This window comes from Arabidopsis thaliana, chromosome 5 (assembly GCF_000001735.4).
Source record: "Arabidopsis thaliana chromosome 5, partial sequence".
In the NCBI taxonomy this organism is placed as follows: domain Eukaryota; kingdom Viridiplantae; phylum Streptophyta; class Magnoliopsida; order Brassicales; family Brassicaceae; genus Arabidopsis; species Arabidopsis thaliana.
Window position 1 is genome coordinate 7,776,200 of NC_003076.8, and position 18,989 is coordinate 7,795,188.

At 38.6% G+C, this 18,989-nt stretch overlaps 5 protein-coding genes and 1 non-coding gene across 10 annotated transcripts; 5 read left to right on the forward strand and 1 right to left on the reverse strand.

Annotated features, from left to right (window-relative positions):
- Nucleotides 1-1,395: 1,395 nt before the first annotated feature.
- On the reverse strand, nt 1,396-1,424 carry AT5G23115 (uncharacterized protein; the record flags this gene model as incomplete). The annotated part of the gene is made up of 1 exon (NM_001349601.1): nt 1,396-1,424. The coding sequence occupies exon 1, from the start codon at nt 1,411-1,413 to the stop codon at nt 1,396-1,398; it is 18 nt and encodes a 5-aa protein (NP_001336532.1). The 5' UTR covers nt 1,414-1,424.
- Nucleotides 1,425-1,817: 393 nt separating this feature from the next.
- Nucleotides 1,818-4,708, forward strand: HCF136 (photosystem II stability/assembly factor, chloroplast (HCF136)). Of its 2 annotated transcripts, none has more exons than NM_001343790.1 (8): nt 1,818-2,285; nt 2,375-2,610; nt 2,703-2,833; nt 2,946-3,078; nt 3,347-3,469; nt 3,765-3,839; nt 3,925-4,040; nt 4,198-4,708. In NM_001343790.1, the coding sequence occupies exons 1-8, from the start codon at nt 1,886-1,888 to the stop codon at nt 4,262-4,264; spliced, it is 1,281 nt and encodes a 426-aa protein (NP_001332175.1). In that variant the 5' UTR covers nt 1,818-1,885; the 3' UTR covers nt 4,265-4,708. The 2 variants fall into 2 exon arrangements, with proteins under 2 accessions (NP_001332175.1, NP_197703.1); NM_122218.3 differs by having other exon boundaries at nt 1,896-2,285; nt 4,198-4,536.
- A 264-nt stretch (nt 4,709-4,972) lies between these two features.
- AT5G23130 (Peptidoglycan-binding LysM domain-containing protein) lies at nt 4,973-7,421 on the forward strand. Its single transcript, NM_122219.3, has 3 exons — nt 4,973-5,545; nt 5,630-5,760; nt 6,342-7,421. The coding sequence occupies exons 1-3, from the start codon at nt 5,276-5,278 to the stop codon at nt 7,132-7,134; spliced, it is 1,194 nt and encodes a 397-aa protein (NP_197704.2). The 5' UTR covers nt 4,973-5,275; the 3' UTR covers nt 7,135-7,421.
- Nucleotides 7,422-7,473: 52 nt separating this feature from the next.
- Nucleotides 7,474-9,348, forward strand: NCLPP7 (nuclear-encoded CLP protease P7). The gene is made up of 2 exons (NM_122220.5): nt 7,474-7,918; nt 8,209-9,348. The coding sequence occupies exons 1-2, from the start codon at nt 7,612-7,614 to the stop codon at nt 8,625-8,627; spliced, it is 726 nt and encodes a 241-aa protein (NP_568427.1). The 5' UTR covers nt 7,474-7,611; the 3' UTR covers nt 8,628-9,348.
- A 195-nt stretch (nt 9,349-9,543) lies between these two features.
- On the forward strand, nt 9,544-16,792 carry HUA2 (Tudor/PWWP/MBT domain-containing protein). 3 transcript variants are annotated; one of them, NM_001343792.1, is made up of 12 exons: nt 9,636-10,084; nt 10,493-10,569; nt 10,793-12,520; nt 12,593-13,109; nt 13,340-13,448; nt 13,660-13,772; nt 13,852-14,039; nt 14,171-14,852; nt 14,955-15,441; nt 15,618-15,713; nt 15,811-15,956; nt 16,593-16,792. In NM_001343792.1, exons 1-11 carry the CDS (start codon nt 9,974-9,976, stop codon nt 15,879-15,881), a joined length of 4,179 nt encoding a protein of 1,392 aa, NP_001330848.1. In that variant the 5' UTR covers nt 9,636-9,973; the 3' UTR covers nt 15,882-15,956; nt 16,593-16,792. The 3 variants fall into 3 exon arrangements, with proteins under 3 accessions (NP_001330849.1, NP_001330848.1, NP_197706.1); NM_122221.3 differs by lacking the exon at nt 16,593-16,792 and having other exon boundaries at nt 15,811-16,495; NM_001343791.1 differs by lacking the exon at nt 16,593-16,792 and having other exon boundaries at nt 9,544-10,084; nt 14,955-15,713; nt 15,811-16,298.
- AT5G23155 lies at nt 16,533-18,753 on the forward strand. 2 transcript variants are annotated; one of them, NR_143291.1, is made up of 4 exons: nt 16,533-16,711; nt 17,868-17,989; nt 18,148-18,245; nt 18,735-18,753. It is a non-coding gene; the product is annotated as an other RNA (non-coding RNA). The 2 variants fall into 2 exon arrangements; NR_143292.1 differs by lacking the exon at nt 18,735-18,753 and having other exon boundaries at nt 18,148-18,382.
- Nucleotides 18,754-18,989: the final 236 nt, after the last annotated feature.

Here is an 18,989-nt window from a genome sequence, read left to right on the forward strand (position 1 = left end):
AGAGAGACTTGCCAATCATATGTAAGCATATGGTCTCATCAATATCATAAATTAATAAATTTATAAATTTATCAGAATATATTATGTATATGTAAGAAAAGTTAGTGAAATATGATTCTAGTATTGTTTGTTTTTCTTAAATAATATTAAGTTTTGATCAAATATTCATTTTTAATATGTTTACTGTATAAAAAAAAGTTGTGCTTTTTTTAAAAAAAGAGAATATGTTCTTTTACTTGTATTTGTATCTAAAAAGATGTTGGTTATGACAAATAAAACTTCTTTTCATATAGGAAAGTTAAAAAAAATTACAAATTAACCAAATCTCTCTATAAATTAATAATTCAACAAATTAATATCTCTATAAATTAATAAAATTTCACGTTCCCGACATTATTAATTTATAGAAGTTTTACTGTATTCCTTTGTGAATTTCCTTTTCATAATTTAAAACTAAGTTGGCAACCTTTTCATATCATAAATAAGTAAATTATTTCAAACTATTTTTCTGGATTTTTAATCTGTTCATTGGAGTCATATCAAGTCTTGCTTCGTATGATTTGTTCTTCCTACTCATAAGAGCTTTGTAGACATACTTAGATTTACTAGACTATGAATTGTGCAAATTTTGTAATGATTAATTTTAATCATCTTATTACTTTCTCGATTCAAGATGAATTACGGACAAAGATGAATGTCTGAACCTTTAGCGTTCAATCTTTTATTTCTTATCTTTTCTTAGTGATGCATATAATGCTAAAAGAAAAAGATGTTAGCAAAGGAGAGACTTTTGGATTATGTATGATAATGGAAAAAATGTCACATGGATTCATCACAGTGAAAATGATGAAGATGAAAGTATGACTCAAAAGGATTGAGTAGTTAAAAATTTGAGAATGACCAGGGAGAAAGGAAGAAAATCAAGGAGGAAAATATTTTAGTAAATTTAGATGATTACATTTGAGTTTTTTTTTTTTTGTCACAAGTGTGTTTTATTGATATTATAGAGCCAAAAGTAACAGGCCAATAATTCACAAAGACTAAAATAAACAAGCCCAAAGAAAAAAAAAAAAAACAGCCCAAAAGCCCAAATGAATAAACCCTAAACTGAAGGAAGAGAACAAATGATTGTTGTGCGCCGCATAGAAAACACGTGTCAGTGGGAAACATTTTGAAGGACACATAGGAACTGGAAGAGAAGGGAGTCGCCGTCAGAAGCTTCAATTCCGGCCGAAACACCGGAAAACTTGTTTAATTGGCATAGCTCACTCGTCGCTCAAAAGATTAATGGCGAAATTTCAGTTGTAGCTTGGACGAGAATTTGACTCCACGAAGTGCAAATCTTCTTCTTCTTCTTTTTCTTTTTCTTCCTCTTCTTCTTCAATCAACATCTTTTTAACTCTTAGGGTTCATCAATCTTTGAACTACAAGCAGAAGATAAAAAAAAAACAAATCAAATCTAAATCCGGTCAAAAAACCGGAGAAAAAACCGGCTAAAGACGCCGGAGAAAAGCCCGACGAAACAAGAAAGAGGGTATCTTGCTCTCGGGAGATAAGCCAGCCACCACCGCTAAAAGTAGCCGGTCGATGCCGGAAGCTGAGCCAGCCAACGCTTCTAAGGAAGCCAGCGATGCCGGAGTAGAAGCCGACCAAACACTGCTGATAAAGCCAGTCATTGCTGGCCAAAAAAGCTGAAACTCTCTGAAAGATGAGGAGAGAGAAGAGAGAGAAAACCCTATCAACGTGAAAATAATTACATTTGAGTTTATATACTCAAAACTTGGAAGTAAAGGTAAATTAAAATATGATTGTTAGAAACAATTACACCAATAATAAAACGACACGTGTACACTACGTAGACGTTAGATAACCACAGCAAAAGGATATGTATTCTCGAGGCGGGAGAGAGAAAGAGAAGAGAGTGAGAGAGATCGAAGAACATTTACACACATCAATGGCGTCTCTGCAACTCTGCGACGGTTATCTTCTCTTCAAGCCCTCTGTTTCTCCTCGATTCCTCTCTCAACGCATTTCTCATCGCCTAATCCCTAAAGCCTCATCTTCTCCTCCTCCATCTCCATCACCATCATCGTCCTCTTCATCCTTATCTTTCAGTCGGCGGGAGCTTCTGTACCAATCGGCAGCTGTATCACTCTCGCTTTCTTCCATTGTTGGACCAGCGAGAGCTGATGAACAGTTATCCGAATGGGAAAGAGTGTTTCTCCCAATCGATCCCGGTGTTGTTCTTCTCGACATTGCTTTCGTCCCCGACGAACCTAGCCGAGGTAATTACTCCTTCTTCTTCTTCTTTAATTTTCCGTTCTTAAGTTCGAAATTGTTTTACTTACTGATTCTTGCTTGAAATGTCAATTAGGGTTTTTACTTGGAACGAGACAGACTTTGTTAGAGACTAAAGATGGTGGAAGCACTTGGAATCCACGTTCGATTCCTTCAGCTGAAGAAGAAGATTTCAATTATAGATTCAATTCGATTAGCTTTAAAGGCAAAGAAGGATGGATTATTGGCAAACCTGCGATTTTATTGTACACTGCTGATGCTGGAGAGAATTGGGATAGGATTCCTCTAAGTTCTCAGCTTCCTGGAGATATGGTATTATATCTTGTTTCTTCTGGTGTTTTCAGAGATTTCTATTGTTGTTGTTTTTGTTTATGAGAATGTGTTTGTTACAAATGTTGTTGTAGGTGTTTATAAAAGCGACAGAAGATAAGAGTGCAGAGATGGTTACTGATGAAGGTGCTATTTATGTTACTTCAAACAGGGGATATAACTGGAAAGCTGCTATTCAGGAAACTGTTTCAGCTACCTTGAACAGGTTCGTTACCCTCTCTTTGGTTTATACTAGGGAATTGGCATTGTCTTTTCCATCCAGATTCAATAGAGATCAAAGAGTAGACCTTAATTCAGTATTTCCTATGGTCTTGCAGAACAGTATCCAGTGGAATCAGTGGTGCTAGTTACTACACGGGAACTTTCAGTGCTGTTAATCGTTCACCTGATGGAAGATATGTCGCTGTTTCGAGCCGTGGTAACTTCTTTCTGACATGGGAGCCTGGGCAGGTGAGACTCAATTAAGGCTATGAAGAAATACATTTATACTTGTGGTTTGCTTTTGAACTCTTAGTCCTTTTTATGACATAGCTAGGTGAAGTTTTAGCACTTGCTTAGGCTCAGTCTTATTGCTGATTTTGATTTTGATTAAAAAGTACTTTGTCTAAGTAAACGGTATTATGTGTCTTACAAGGGACTACCAATCCCTCTCTTTGTTCTTGTGTGTGGTTTGCGTGCTCTTTAGACTGTCATTCACCATAGTATTGGTATATTGCAGCCTTACTGGCAACCACACAATAGAGCTGTTGCTAGAAGAATTCAGAACATGGGATGGAGAGCTGATGGTGGTCTTTGGCTTCTTGTTCGTGGTGGAGGACTTTATCTTAGCAAAGGTACTGGGGTAAGTACAGCAGCAAGACTCTCCTCACTTCTTGCAGTTTTATTCTCTGAAAATTTCCTTTTCTTCTCGTTTTGGTATTTACTTGCGAGTTTCTGGGTTCTTTTGCCACTTAGAGGATGAAACCAAATCTAGCCATGAACTAAGAAACACAATTTTCTTTTGTTATCTGCTATTCCCTGGACTAATAACAAGGAAAATAAAATAAAAAAACTGTTTCCTTGTGATTTAAATTCTCTTCCAATGTTTCAACTTCCAACTGCATCTGATTTTGATCTCCTCTGTTATAATTGCTCAGATTACAGAGGAGTTTGAAGAAGTTCCAGTACAAAGCCGTGGCTTTGGCATTCTAGATGTTGGATATCGCTCAGAGGTAAATGAGTTTCCACGATGATCACTCAAAACTCTGAATCTGCTCCGATCTTTACACCATTTTTTTTTTTTTTTGGGTATTGCAGGAAGAAGCATGGGCAGCAGGAGGCAGTGGCATACTACTGAGAACAAGAAATGGAGGCAAATCATGGAACCGTGACAAAGCTGCTGATAATATCGCAGCTAACCTATACGCAGTCAAGTAAGTCTCTAACTCAAACATCAAAACACACTCCTTCAATACCATCATTGGGAACCATCATTGTTCCCACCCATCTCATCTCATCTCAAATCTCAAATACTTTAGCATAAACGAACAAACTAATCAGTTCTCAATTCCTGTCTGTTTTTTGTTGCAGATTTGTGGATGACAAGAAAGGATTTGTGCTTGGCAACGATGGAGTCTTGCTCCGATATGTTGGCTGAAGAATTTAAAAATAAAAAAGAGGTTAAATTGAAATGGTTATGTTTCAATCCTTCTCTGTAAAGCCTTTAACTGCGTTTTAATACTACATTACACTATTGTATACATTCCCTTCACAAAATATATATAATTTTGTGTTTCTTCTGAAAAGCTTTGTTTCTCACTGTTAGTTGGAGTTGGATTTGATCTCATCTATGTATGTTTATAACCTATTTTCAGCCAAGAAATTTCATTGTGTAGGCAACCAAGAAAGATGACAAGAAATCTTCGCCAGAGATTTTATTACTCACTTTATTGTCAATTCATAAGAGAAACATATATTGATAAATCCGTTTGTGGATTAGACCGCTTTTTATTTACTATTTAAAAATTGTCAATTACTACATATAAATAAATTTGGTATGCGGTGGGTTGTTGTCCGTGGAACGGTGACTGAACCGAACAATGCGGTGCGGTTCAAATAGTAACGAATGTTTTTGCATATATATGTTTTTGTTATTATTTGAACTGCACTGCACTTTATCCGCAGTTGAACCTAATTGAACCTAATGAAACTTAAACTGGTTTAGTTTGCTAATATTATTTTTATTTTATTTTTGAATAACTTTTTTTTCTTTTCTTTTTTGTCATCTGATCATTTTTCTTTTTTGCTTTCGTTATGGATAAGCTGTAACGCGGTTTTTGTTTTGAACATTAATAATAATTAATTCTATTCTTCGAAAAAAGAAAAATATATAATAGTGTGTCGTTTTCCGGTGGCGACGAGAGGGAGAACCGGAGAAGAGATCTCTCGTTCGTTTTTTTCCCGGTAAATCCGGCGAGAAAAAGTTCACATTGAATCTACGAGAAAATTTCCTTCCATTTCACTCCACGAGTTTTCACCTCTCTTGTTCAATCTCTCAACGTCTCTCCCTCGTTTCTCGTTTTCGCTTTTTCCCCTTTTCCTCTTCTATTTTACCGGAATCCGAGAATTTTTGATCAGATCTAGTTTCAGAAATAGGTTAGTTCCAACAATGTTGACGGAACGAGGAAGGCGAATTTCTGGTTTCAATGGGAGTTTCGAATTTAGCAATAGAAAATTCCGTGGTTATGGATTCGTAGATCGATCTCAAGGTTTCCATGAAAGGAGTCCTTCAAGATCATGTTCTGTTTCGAAAATCCTTCGTATCACGCCACCAACCTCGTCTCCACCGTCTTCGGCTTCTACATGCGCTGGTTATATCGAACACCGGGTCTCCAAGTTCGATACTCTCGCCGGCATTGCCATTAAGTATGGCGTTGAGGTATGTATTATAATATATGAGTGTATATGCTTTGGATGCTGGATTAGTTTTTTTTCCTTGTGTTCTTAGAAAGTGCTATTTCAGGTTGCAGATATCACGAAGCTGAATGGGCTTGTAACTGATCTTCAGATGTTTGCTCTTGAGTCTCTCCGAATACCATTACCTGGAAGACATCCTCCTTCCCCATGCTTATCTAATGGCTCTCTAAATCATGGGTACTTTTAAGCCTCTTTATCCTCTCTTCTTAGATGACAAGGCTGTAGTCTGTTACTTTGATTTTTATCTTCAGTGATGGATTTATTCATATGTTACTTGAGTTGTGCTACTGTGCATTTCCCAAGTTCATTCAAAGAAACATAGACCAGGTTATAGAAAGAAGTTTACATAAGATGGAAAATGCTTAGTGAGAGTTGTTTATGCTGGAAAATGCTTAAGGGAGACATGATAGAAAACCAAGTGGGTACAACAGGTCCTTGTAAAAGAGCAGTTTTGACGTTTCAAATTCTGGTTTCCTGCACAGCCAAAACTCGAAAGTTTCTATGCGCAATAGTTTGTGCCTAATGGGCTATGAACCTTAAGTTTCTTGGTTAGTGCATACAACCTACGTCCTAGAATTTTTTTCACATTGATATAAGAATGAGGACGTAGGTAAGGGGACGAGTAAAGATGTCGAGAATTGAGACAGTTAAGTAGAGCCTTGAATGATCATGATGGTAGTATACTGATTTGCATTAAAGGGCATCCACATATCAAAGTGATCCTATCCCCATGACTGACATATGAAATCTTTTTGCAGAGAGGATTGGTCCGAGCAAGCTTCATCCTCAGCTAGCAATGGCAACCACCAGGACGTATTTGACTCCTTCCAGTCTTTGAGGTTGAACCATTCAGAAAAGAAGATTTCTCCAGCCATGAACTCCTTGCAAGGTTATTATGGACTGAAACCAAAAAACAGAAGAGCTTCTGAAGGTTTTGGGATGGCAGTCTACAAGAACGAAGCTTCTCAACTCCAAGACAATGATCAGTATCTCACTCCCTTCCCCGCCACCAGTACTCCCTTATCCCACCACAGAAAATCAAGAAGCTTGGTAGATGCAGTTATCGCCGAGGTTAACCAATCACCCAACCCTTCAAAAGCAGGAGGAGGAGAAGTGAACTCTACTGATAAGCCAATGAGAAGACGCCAAAAATCTGAAGCCGATTTTAGTTCACGAGCTCCAGAATTGCTGTTGAAGGAAGAGAACAGAAGCAGCAGTGGCGCGTTTTCTGCAATAGCTGGAAAAAATTTAGCACTGAGATCCAAAGCATCAAGCAGAGCTAACTTATCAGCAGAAACCAGACATCTCAATTCCATACCAATCAATTTGATGGATGCTCCTGTGGGAGACAGCTTCTCAAGCGTGAGGAAATCTGTTAGCGCATCTAGTCTACAAGAACCAAACTGTAACAGCAACGGTTCATCGCTATGGCCAACCTCAAAGTGGACCCTGAAACCTGAGTTACTCACACAAGTAGCCATGGCTAGTTCTATTTTTGACGGATTGCCTAAGCCATTAACTGGTCGGAGAAACAAAAAGGCTGTGGACTAAGGTTAGTTAGGTACTTAGGTTCCGTCGGTCTCGTTATCGACTGTCCACTTTTGGTTTTTGTAATCCAAAAGCAAGAAGTCAATGGCTTTTATAATAGATTGAGGAGTAAATAGAAAGTAAAAAGTGTATTGCTGCATTTCATTCATTCAAAACAATAAGGCAAAATAGGTTGTGACATTGAGAGTCAAAATTAGGCATTAAGGTTTTGTTGAATTTAATTTGTACGTTAGATGAATAATCGAATATCAGAATACTGTATTCAAAGTTTCAAAGTATTTATTGGTTAAGTAGTTTGCAAAATAATCAAAAAATACAAAAAACAAAATTTTGTTGTCTAACTAATTTTCCACTCCAATAAACAATTAAAAAAAGAATAAAAAAGAGAGTAACTCTTTAATAAATCTGAAATCCCTAAGCTCAAGACGAGTTTTCATTTCTCGAGCAATTTCACTCTTCCGAGAACAACCCTAGATTCCGATGATGAGGGGTCTCGTTTCCGGCGCCAAGATGCTATCATCAACCCCATCGTCGATGGCGACAAGCATCGCCACTGGTAGAAGAAGCTACAGTCTGATTCCGATGGTTATTGAGCACTCATCGCGAGGAGAGAGAGCTTACGACATCTTCTCTCGTTTGCTCAAGGAGCGTATTATCTGCATCAACGGTCCCATTAATGACGACACATCTCACGTCGTCGTCGCTCAGCTTCTTTACCTCGAGTCTGAGAATCCTTCGAAGCCGATCCATATGTATCTCAATTCCCCTGGCGGCCATGTCACCGCCGGTACGCTTCCGCTTTCCATTTTCTATCTTTAGCTTCGTCAAAATTCGTACTAGTGTGATTCGGAATCAGATCGCTATATGCCACTGCTTTGTCAATTACTTGATATAGTTGAAACTTTGATACTGTTCGTTGATACTTGTTCTTCTGTGGATTTGTAACTTGATTCCTGCTACTAGTTTTAATGTCCACAGTCTCAAGAGTGTCTGGTTTGTGACGAGTTAACACTTTCTGAGTCTCAAATTGTTTGTTGTGAGTCTGTGACGCATCTTTAATCTTTGTCTTTGATACAGGTCTTGCAATTTATGATACTATGCAGTACATTCGTTCTCCTATTAGCACAATTTGTTTGGGTCAGGCTGCATCAATGGCTTCTCTTCTGTTGGCAGCGGGTGCCAAGGGGCAAAGGCGGTCACTTCCAAATGCAACTGTTATGATTCATCAGCCTTCAGGAGGATATAGTGGACAGGCTAAAGATATAACGATTCATACAAAACAGATTGTTCGTGTGTGGGATGCGTTAAATGAATTGTATGTCAAACACACGGGTCAACCTCTTGACGTGGTTGCGAATAACATGGATAGGGATCATTTCATGACTCCTGAAGAGGCTAAGGCGTTTGGAATAATCGATGAAGTGATTGATGAAAGACCGTTGGAGTTGGTGAAAGATGCAGTTGGAAATGAAAGCAAAGATAAGAGTTCAAGTTAGGAAGTAACTGGTAATCAAAGTAATAAATTTTCTTCTTTTCCTCTTACCAGTTTTGCTTTGATCCTGTTAGATTACTTTTTTCTATGGATGAAGTTATGCTCTGAGGGCATGATCTCTCAAACTGTTTTTATTCATTCATAAATCAATCATGACTATATTTCTGAAATCTTTTCCTCGCATGTTTAGTGTTTACAGTCTCATATCTGATTCAGTAAAATGAATATTGGATTAACGCTTGGCTTTGGGTCTTAATTTTATGTGCAGTTTGATGCATTGCAAATCTTTGATTTATGCATCATTTTATACTAACTAGAAAGTCTAAAATGATGAGATTATTGTCTAGTTTCAGAAACCCCAGTTCTAGTTGGTTAGTTTATGTTAGAAGATGGGGTTTGCTGTTTCCTTATGCTCTTGATCGATGTTCTTCGGTTTCATGTTTTTGCTTACCTCATCAAGTCAAAGCCACATCTATTCTGATTTGCCTCTTTTTATATAGAAGAAGTTAGAACACATCATATTCTTGTGTTAACACTGGTCTTTGATTATGCTCTTTGAATTAGGGACAGAATCTTAAGATCTTTATGAAAATTCTTGTACGGTGTTGTCTTGTCGTGTTGAGCTGAGCCTTCAATTGCTAGTGTTTGCTTCTGTTACTCTGAATTATATTTGGACAATCTCACTCTAATAAAAGTTTTTTAAATACTAGCAGAATTGTTAATTTATCCTATGGTTTACATGTTTATATGATTTTGTTGGTTCTATAATGTGTAAAAATGGAAAACATGATTTTTTTTTCCTTTTTTTTAAAAGTATAAATGGAAACGTGTAGGAAAGTGTAAACAAGAAAAGAGGACATAAATGACCCAATGACTTAATAATATATTTGGTTGAGACTTAGGAGTAGTGAGATTAAACTACAAAATAAGGTAAATTGGAAAATAAGGAAAAACCTTTTTCGATTTCGATCTCTCCTTGGTGAAAAAGGAAATTGAAAGGGGAAAAAACGCCGACAACAGTAAACCAAACTTCTCACAAAAACTCCTTGGAAAGTTTTCACCTTCTTTCAGCCCTAACCCCATCGTCTCTCTCTCGCGACCGCCTCATCTCTCTCTGTCTGGATCAATCTCGCTCTCTCTTTCTCTCGGCTACGTCGCTGTTTCTCGTTTCGTGATCCGTAGCTGTCTCCGCTACTACCTTAATCAGCGAGCTTCTTCCGGTGGAATAATCTTCGGATAGGAGGAATCGGAGAATTCTTCTAATTGGGTGTCTGGGTTGGATTGGAATACGTAATTCTGTTGGGTGTTCCAATTTCGCGTTCAAAATTAGGGTTTATAGAGGTCTCGCCTATGGCTCCTGGGCGTAAAAGAGGAGCGAGCAAGGCCAAAGCCAAAGGGCAGTTGGTTCTCGGTGATCTGGTTCTCGCCAAAGTCAAAGGCTTCCCTGCTTGGCCTGCCAAGGTGCGTTATCATTATGATTCCTCTATTGGGTTTTAATTTTTCTTACACAGATTCTTGTTTTTTTTGCTTCTTCTCTAATTGAATTCTCATATAGTCCTTAAGTCCATAGTCATCATCTTTAACTTGTTGGGTCTTCTGTTTTTATCGTTACGAATTCTAGAATACACATTAACTTCGTCGAATTGAGCTCTAGTGTGTTCTGTTTCTTTTTGTTGAGATACTAGGCTTCATGATTAAGTTGGTTTGAAAGTCAGTTAACTCATCTATCTAGTTACTCGGTCAGATTCCATGGTTGAATTATGAAACACACATGTTATTCATCTCGATAAATAATGAGCTTCCGAATCTCTCTAATACAATTCTCTTTAGTTAGTCTCTCTTGTGAAGTAATTTGGTTTTGAGTTTCAGATCAGCCGGCCTGAAGATTGGGATCGTGCGCCAGACCCAAAGAAGTACTTTGTTCAGTTCTTTGGAACAGAGGAAATGTAAGCTATTCTCTTTTATTCTTTGATTCTGGTACCTTCTCATCCAGAAAGGTATATGAACTTTAGTCAGTATATCATGTTGCTAGGAATTAAGTAGTAGACCTCGGTTATCAGGTGTTTCAACATGTTACCAAGTGTTTTTCTTTTTGGCTGACAATATCTTTGGAGTTGATTTTGTCTTTTACAAACTGATCATTGACAAAGTTATCTTCCTTTACTGCAGAGCTTTTGTTGCGCCACCTGATATCCAAGCCTTCACTAGTGAGGCAAAGAGCAAACTATTAGCAAGATGTCAAGGTAAAACTGTCAAGTACTTTGCACAAGCTGTAGAGCAAATCTGCACTGCATTTGAAGGGTTGCAGAATCACAAGTCAAATGCTTTGGGCGATGAGGATTCTCTGGATGCTACTGAACCTGGTTTGACAAAGGCTGAGATAGTGGATGGAACAGATCATATTGTCATTGAGTCTGAGAGAACTGATAACTTTAATTTTAGGGTGGATCCTTGCTTCCCCAAATTAGATGAGAATAATGGTGAGGAGAGAAAGGCTGAGATAAGGAAGCTAGATTCATCTTCATTTCTGGAATCAAAGGTCAAAACCACATCCCCTGTTAGCGAGTCACTGGAGCATAGTTCATTTGACCCTAAAATAAAGAAAGAAGATTTTGATAAAGGAACTGACGGTAGTGCTTGCAATGAACATTTTGGTAATGGCCAAAAGAAGCTGGCTAACGGTAAGAGAATTAAGAAGGAAGCAGGTGGCTCTGATAGAAAAGGTGAAGATACAGTTCATCGAGACAAAAGCAATAACTCACATGTGCCTGGTGGTCGAACTGCCAGTGGTAACTCTGATTCCAAAAAATCGAAAGGTCTGTTGACAGAGAAAACCAGCTCCAAAGTGTCTGCTGATAAGCATGAAAATTCACCTGGCATCAAGGTTGGGGTTTCCGGAAAGAAAAGGAGGCTTGAAAGTGAACAAGGTAAGCTTGCACCAAGAGTAGATGAAAGCTCACGTGCTGCTAAAAAGCCGCGATGTGAAAGTGCAGACAATAAAGTAAAGTGTGAAATTGATGATGGATCTGATTCTACTGGGACTGTATCAGATATTAAGCGTGAAATTGTTTTAGGATTAGGTGCTCGCGGTGGAAATTTTCAATATGATAAAGAAGCAGTTGCATATACAAAGCGCCAGAGACAGACAATGGAGCATGCTACCTCTCCTTCTTTTTCTGGGTCTCGTGATAAATCTGGGAAAGGTCATCTGGAACAGAAAGACCGTTCCTCTCCTGTTCGTAATGTTAAGGCTCCAGCTGCACAGTCGCTGAAAAAACGGAGGGCTGTTTGTATCTACGACGAAGATGATGATGAAGATCCAAAAACCCCATTACATGGAAAACCAGCCATTGTTCCCCAAGCAGCATCTGTTTTGACTGATGGTCCTAAAAGGGCTAATGTGTGTCACAGTACTTCTACAAAAGCTAAGATATCTGCTGGATCTACAGAGAGTACTGAAGTAAGAAAGTTCCCTCTGCGTAAACATTGTGAGGATGCATCACGTGTATTACCAAGCAATGCGGAGAATTCTACTAATAGCTTACCTGTGGTAAAACCCATTAATGAATTGCCGCCAAAGGATGTCAAACAGATCTTGCAATCTCCGAAGATGTCCCCTCAGCTGGTTTTAACTAACAAGCACGTTGCAGGACAGCATAAAGTTGTAAAATCATCGGTGAAAGTTTCTGGTGTTGTGATGGCAAAGAAGCCTCAAAGTGATTCTTGTAAGGAGGCGGTTGCGGGATCTGACAAAATAAGCTCTTCTCAGTCTCAGCCAGCAAATCAGAGACACAAATCAGCTTCAGTTGGAGAGAGGCTAACAGTGGTTTCAAAAGCTGCATCACGTTTGAATGACTCTGGTTCAAGAGACATGTCTGAGGACTTGTCTGCTGCTATGTATGTCACATTCTATCTGTCATCTTTTTGTGTGTATGTCGCCTACTGCTTATAATTATTCTTTTCTTGCAGGCTTGACCTCAATAGAGAAAAGGGGAGTGCTACATTTACCAGTGCAAAGACCCCAGATTCGGCTGCATCTATGAAGGATCTAATTGCTGCTGCGCAGGCAAAAAGAAAACTTGCACATACACAAAATTCAATTTTTGGGAATTTGAACCCTAGTTTCTTGAGCATCAGTGATACACAGGGGAGGAGCCATAGCCCATTTATGGTTCAGAATGCTTCAGCTTCTGCTGCCATCTCAATGCCGTTAGTTGTTCAAGGTCATCATCAACAAGGTTCTTCTCCGTCAAATCATGGGCATCAGTCCTTATCAAGAAATCAGATTGAGACTGATGATAATGAAGAGAGAAGACTTAGTTCAGGGCATAAGTCAGTTGGAGGTTCACTTAGTTGTAGCACTGAGGCTGCTATTTCTCGGGATGCTTTTGAAGGCATGTTAGAGACCTTATCAAGAACCAGGGAAAGTATTGGACGTGCAACTCGCCTAGCAATTGATTGTGCCAAGTATGGGCTTGCTAGTGAGGTAAGATGGTTGGTTGGTTTTTCATTATGTTTTTTCTTAAGGCTTCGACAAACTTATTGTTAGGCTGCACATATCAAATCAATTTAGAATTGCACTTATTCTGGCTTTACTTCTTGGATGTTTAGCTTGCTACGTAAATTGCTTTCTCAAAATTATTTACAGCATTTGGTGCGTAATATTGTTCAGACAATAGTTGCTTTAATTGGAAATTTGTTTGTGTTTTTATCTAGGTGGTGGAACTTCTCATACGAAAGTTGGAAAGTGAATCTCACTTCCATCGTAAAGTGGACTTGTTCTTTCTCGTCGACTCTATCACCCAGCATTCGCACAGCCAAAAAGGTGAGCTTTCCTCTTGGATAGATGCAATACCTGTTCTCAAATTTTCACTTCCTTCCCTGAAATGCTAATAATACCGTATTTATTAGCATTTCAGGGAAGTAAAAAATTCACAAGCATTGTTGTATTGTTTTTTACTGTATACAAAGAGAACACCTAATATATTTATTATCATTAAAGATTAAATAATTTCCAGTGCTTGTGAATTTTGTAGGTATTGCTGGTGCTTCTTACGTTCCTACTGTGCAAGCTGCTTTGCCACGTCTTTTAGGTGCCGCTGCTCCTCCAGGGACTGGTGCTAGTGATAACCGTCGTAAATGTCTGAAGGTATTTAAACTATTTGCTTGTTTCTATGTTATCCTTACAGTTTTGTAGGCTGGAGTCAGTGACCTCTTTGTTTTTTTAGGTCCTGAAGTTGTGGCTTGAAAGGAAAGTTTTCCCTGAATCTCTTCTGCGTCGTTATATTGATGATATTAGAGCTTCTGGTGATGATGCAACTGGTGGGTTTTCCCTGCGACGTCCTTCTAGATCTGAGCGTGCTGTAGATGATCCTATCAGGGAAATGGAAGGGATGCTTGTTGATGAGTATGGCAGGTATGCTAAACGATTGTCTTGCTTAGTAGTGTACTCTCCGGATTATATATGTTGCTGATGAAAAAATAACAGGCAAGGTCTGTTGCCATTCTGTAGAGGGTTTATTAACTTGTTTGTCGTTTTTTCTGCAGCAATGCAACGTTTCAGCTGCCAGGGTTTTTTTCATCTCATAATTTTGAAGATGATGAAGAAGATGACGATCTTCCAACATCACAAAAAGAAAAAAGCACATCTGCGGGGGAACGTGTCAGTGCTTTAGACGACCTGGAAATACATGATACCTCGAGTGATAAATGCCATCGAGTTTTGGAGGATGTCGATCATGAACTTGAAATGGAAGATGTATCAGGCCAGCGGAAAGATGTAGCACCTTCCTCTTTCTGTGAGAATAAGACAAAGGAGCAATCACTGGATGTTATGGAACCTGTTGCAGAAAAATCAACCGAGTTCAATCCTCTTCCAGAGGATTCTCCTCCGCTACCTCAGGAATCACCTCCCCCTCTCCCTCCTCTACCACCTTCTCCCCCACCTCCATCCCCTCCTCTCCCGCCATCATCTCTGCCACCACCGCCTCCCGCAGCGCTGTTCCCACCTCTTCCACCACCTCCGTCTCAGCCTCCTCCACCACCACTTTCACCTCCACCTTCACCGCCGCCTCCACCTCCACCGCCTTCACAATCATTAACAACTCAACTCTCCATAGCTAGCCATCATCAGATACCATTTCAACCAGGATTTCCTCCCCCAACATATCCTTTATCGCATCAAACATACCCAGGATCTATGCAGCAAGACCGCTCTAGTATTTTCACCGTGAGTTCTTTGATTTGTTATGTTTCATTTTACTCATGATTCCTCACTATACATATGCATCTTTTATCATTTTTGTTTAAACCCCCTGGACATCATGTGCAGGGTGATCAAATTGTCCAGGGGCCTGGAAATTCTTCACGTGGAGGTCTTGTTGAGGGCGCTGGAAAACCCGAATATTTTGTGCAGCAGTCCTCCAGTTTTTCACCAGCAGGAGTGTGCAGCTCCAGGGAGCCTTCATCATTTACTTCCTCCAGACAACTAGAATTTGGGAACAGCGATGTACTTTTCAATCCTGAAGCTTCTTCACAGAACCATCGGTTTCAGCCGAGCACCCCTCTGTCCCAAAGACCTATGGTTAGGTTGCCTTCAGCACCGTCCAGTCATTTTTCGTATCCAAGCCATATTCAATCACAATCTCAGCATTCCTACACTCATCCTTACCCTTTCCCACCTCAACGTGATGATGCACGGCGATACAGAAATGAGGAACCATGGCGGATTCCTTCAAGTGGACATAGTGCAGAAAATCAGAATGGTGCCTGGATACATGGAAGAAATTCACATCCAGGCCTTCCTAGAGTCACAGACAGTATGTAGATGCTTAAATCCTAATAGACCCTTTACCTGTTAAGGTTTATTAACTTGCATGATTGCTTGTGGAGTTGTAATCATTGTGATACTTCTGTTGACTATGATTGTCTAGCTTGTATGTTAATGCCATGGCTTAGTTCCTTGAAATTGATGGTCTTATTTGCAATTCTACAGGTTTCTTTCGGCCACCTCCAGAACGTCCACCTTCAGGGACAATGAACTATCAGCCTTCTGCTGCTAGTAACTTACAAGCTGTCCCTGCAATTCCAGGTGAGACTATATTAGTCAATTCGTCTGATTGTAGACTCTCAAAGATACAGTCAGAAACCTTTGTGCTTACCCTACCATTTTAAATTACCAATTTAAGGTCATACTGCTCCCCAGATGCTACCGTCTCGGCCAGATATACCTACCGTGAATTGTTGGAGGCCAGCTTGAAGTGAAGGTAGAATTTTGTTGGCCTGCTCCTGTTAGTATCAATGGAAAAGAAGCTGCTAGTGTCTCATTAACAAGGTTAATCCTCTAGGTTTGGTTTTCTAAATACTAAAGTCAAGTCTTTTATCAGTGTTGTCATCAAACAGTTACAGTTATACTACTTTCTCTTCCATGGAGGCCTTTTTCGGATATATCCACTTCCAGAGGCACAAAAACTACTGCAGGCTTTTGCCAGGATTCTGTATATTGTATTTTTTTCCTGACAAATGTATCTGTGGATCATATTCTTAACAGTATAGGTTCTTTTTTTATTGGTTAGTACTTCAGTTCCTGTAATTATGCCAATCACAATTTGCTCAAAGCTTTTACTGGAATGATTTGATCTTCATAGTCAAACATAGTTTTTTTTTTCAGTTTTTGGGCTCTGTAATCTTTGCTGGTCTCTGAGAATGATTAATGAATACACTATTAAGAGTGTCCTTGACTAGTGGAGCAGTCGTAGGTGGCAAGAATATTCAGTGCAAGCCTGAGTTTTCTCCCTTGTTGGTTCCTAGACTAGAGACCTATTGCTTAGTCTGTATCCTGTTCTTTCAATGAGTAACGTCTCTTTAGGTCTACATATATGTTAGCTGCAATTGTAGGTATAACTACTTTCTCCAATGCTTATTTCTTTGTTCTGGAGATAAGTTATGTCTCGCTGCCTCATATTTTTAGCAGGAACAAGAAGCATCCATTTCTAAAAAATTGTGATCCAGTCTGTCCATTTTACAAGAATCTCCATACTGATATCTTGTGCATTGCTGATCTGAAGAAACATGTCGAAGACTTGTGAGGTACTGGTTTCTATATGTTTGTCTGAAAATATATGTTCTAAGCTCAAACCATGTGCTAGTGACATAACGAGGTTTTGCTTTATAATTATGGTTAGCACTTGATAAAGTGTTTTCTCCATTTGATCTCTCAGAAGAACCATTTTCTTTTCGTTTCTTCTTTAAGTATATATTCGAATGTTAGCAGATAGAAAATAAGAGGAGGAAAAGTGAGAAAGGATTCGAATTACCTTGATATTAGCTTATGATGTTCATTGCTTGGCGTATAATCTGTTCAAAATAACACTATTCTTAATTTGTTTTGTTAAACATGTGTTTGCGGATGCCTCACACGCCTGTCTTGTTCAATTGGCATGAACATACCTGTTTAAGTGGTTGTGGGGCTTCGTGAATATGTGTTACTTTTTAGGCTGTGCTCGATAGCTTTATTTGTAGTTTTTGGTTTTGAAGAAGCTGTTGTTATCATACATATATCTTCAAAGTGGTTTTGCCTTTCTGTCATAGTTGGGTTTGTGGCGTTAGATACTTCTTGCTTGCTCTTTGACATATATCTCTTGGTTTTGGTACCACAGTTTGATGCTTTGATATATGGCACTTTGTCTTAACCACTAGATACGGTCAAGATAAACGAGTAGCCTCTCTTTGTCATTGGTTATTTTACTCAGCGTATATAGTCTCTTGGTCTTTTTGCTTGTTCTGTTAAGCACGTTCAAAGGTGGGGGGAACCAGTTAGACACTTAAGTCTCATCACATGTTTCATGATGAACAGCATGAGGTATGCTTAAGAACATAACAGTTTGATGTTGATAAAGAAGTATCAGTGATTGAGAGGGAATCTGTATTTGATGTTTAATTGTCTTTAAGACACAGTCGACTTGTTTTGAGGGAATTAATCAAGTCGATTGACATATTTTCGTAAGAGTACTCACCAAAGAAATTACATTATTTGCATCAGCAGAAGATCAAGTATACGTGTGAGGGTTTTGTCAGATCAGTCTTCCATAATACTTACCTACTTGCTCTGCATTAAGTCGCCTGTTATTTTGTTGTGTTATCAAATGCCTTTGGGGATATGTTTGGATGTACTTGTATTTGTCTTGACTTCAATTGCGAGAAAATGTCTTCTTAAAGGTGTTGAGTGACTTACGTCTTGCAACAGGCCTTTGGTACAGAGCTGAACCATCTGGAACTTTGGCAATTGTCATGCTAGCAACTGTATGCAAATATAAGAGATGGATTTATACACAAGGCGGTCCTGATCGGATTTTGCAAAAGGATGAGGTAAAAACTTCGCACTTGTTCTGAGCCTACTCGAAATCTTCCTTGTACTGTAAAGTGAACTAACAAAGACCATAAAAAGAGAACCTTAAATGAACATGGATTAGGGAGCTTTGTCTCACTTGGAATGGCTACAAGCAAGTTTTGTGGTTGTTTTTCAGGTGTTGAAGTTATGAGATTGGTTTGGGAGCCGAGAGTTGCAAGTCTTCAGTAAAGCCTGAGATATTCGCTTAATGGTCCAGTTTCTTAAGTTTTGGAGGTTAGTTTTGTCATCACTGCTATGGTATAAGCGTCTCAAATTAAACTCTTCTGTGATAGGGAAAATAAGTTAATCCAAATCATTTAGCCTCTGAAAATATCAAATTCTATGAATGTTGATTATATATTTTAGTTATACCAGAAATGTCGTTTTACCAAATTAGTTATAGTATTATGGCTTGTAATTAACAAATTCGTCAATATATGATCTTATCAAAAGATTTAGGACTAGATCTTACATAGGCGTTTTTTACAATAAAAATTGTTGTTGTAAAATTAGGCATTATGATCTAGTAAAGGTTTCAAAATTAGTTTTGGAGAGTATAGTGTAATCTTTGACCATCAGTCTAGAATATAAAGATTCCAAGAGCTACTTTTGGCATTTTGATACATATCGATAAAATATAAAAACTTGGCCAAAACAATTTACAATGATTTCTACGAAAGTAATCACATTCAAGTATTTAACCGTTTATAGCCAATTTTGCAGAGTACTACTTGAGAGGAAGATAATCACTGTTGCCTCGGTTGACATAAAGCTTTTGTTACTGGTTAACGACACTAATTAATTGAACAAAGAAGAAAATAACATTGATTAATTAGCCCTAATTAGACTGAAACTAGATCTTCATGATTCAACATCACTTCTAGTTAATAACACAATCCTGATTCCTGACTACTATTAGAAACGTGGTCAATAGATTATTTGAAAGCAGGGTCAAGTTTTATGAGGCTCCATTTTTTG

Bases quoted from the DNA above. Each gene is read 5' to 3' on its own strand.
- HCF136 (NM_001343790.1), top strand. From the start codon at position 1,886: ATGTATTCTCGAGGCGGGAGAGAGAAAGAGAAGAGAGTGAGAGAGATC. The intron at 2,286-2,374 runs GTAATTACTCCT...AATGTCAATTAG, and splicing joins CCCCGACGAACCTAGCCGAG to GGTTTTTACTTGGAACGAGA. The intron at 2,611-2,702 runs GTATTATATCTT...ATGTTGTTGTAG, and splicing joins CTCAGCTTCCTGGAGATATG to GTGTTTATAAAAGCGACAGA.
- AT5G23130 (NM_122219.3), top strand. From the start codon at position 5,276: ATGTTGACGGAACGAGGAAGGCGAATTTCTGGTTTCAATGGGAGTTTC. The intron at 5,546-5,629 runs GTATGTATTATA...GTGCTATTTCAG, and splicing joins CCATTAAGTATGGCGTTGAG to GTTGCAGATATCACGAAGCT. The intron at 5,761-6,341 runs GTACTTTTAAGC...ATCTTTTTGCAG, and splicing joins AATGGCTCTCTAAATCATGG to AGAGGATTGGTCCGAGCAAG.
- NCLPP7 (NM_122220.5), top strand. From the start codon at position 7,612: ATGATGAGGGGTCTCGTTTCCGGCGCCAAGATGCTATCATCAACCCCA. The intron at 7,919-8,208 runs GTACGCTTCCGC...TCTTTGATACAG, and splicing joins TGGCGGCCATGTCACCGCCG to GTCTTGCAATTTATGATACT.
- HUA2 (NM_001343792.1), top strand. From the start codon at position 9,974: ATGGCTCCTGGGCGTAAAAGAGGAGCGAGCAAGGCCAAAGCCAAAGGG. The intron at 13,110-13,339 runs GTAAGATGGTTG...GTTTTTATCTAG, and splicing joins AGTATGGGCTTGCTAGTGAG to GTGGTGGAACTTCTCATACG. The intron at 15,442-15,617 runs GTATGTAGATGC...GCAATTCTACAG, and splicing joins CCTTCCTAGAGTCACAGACA to GTTTCTTTCGGCCACCTCCA.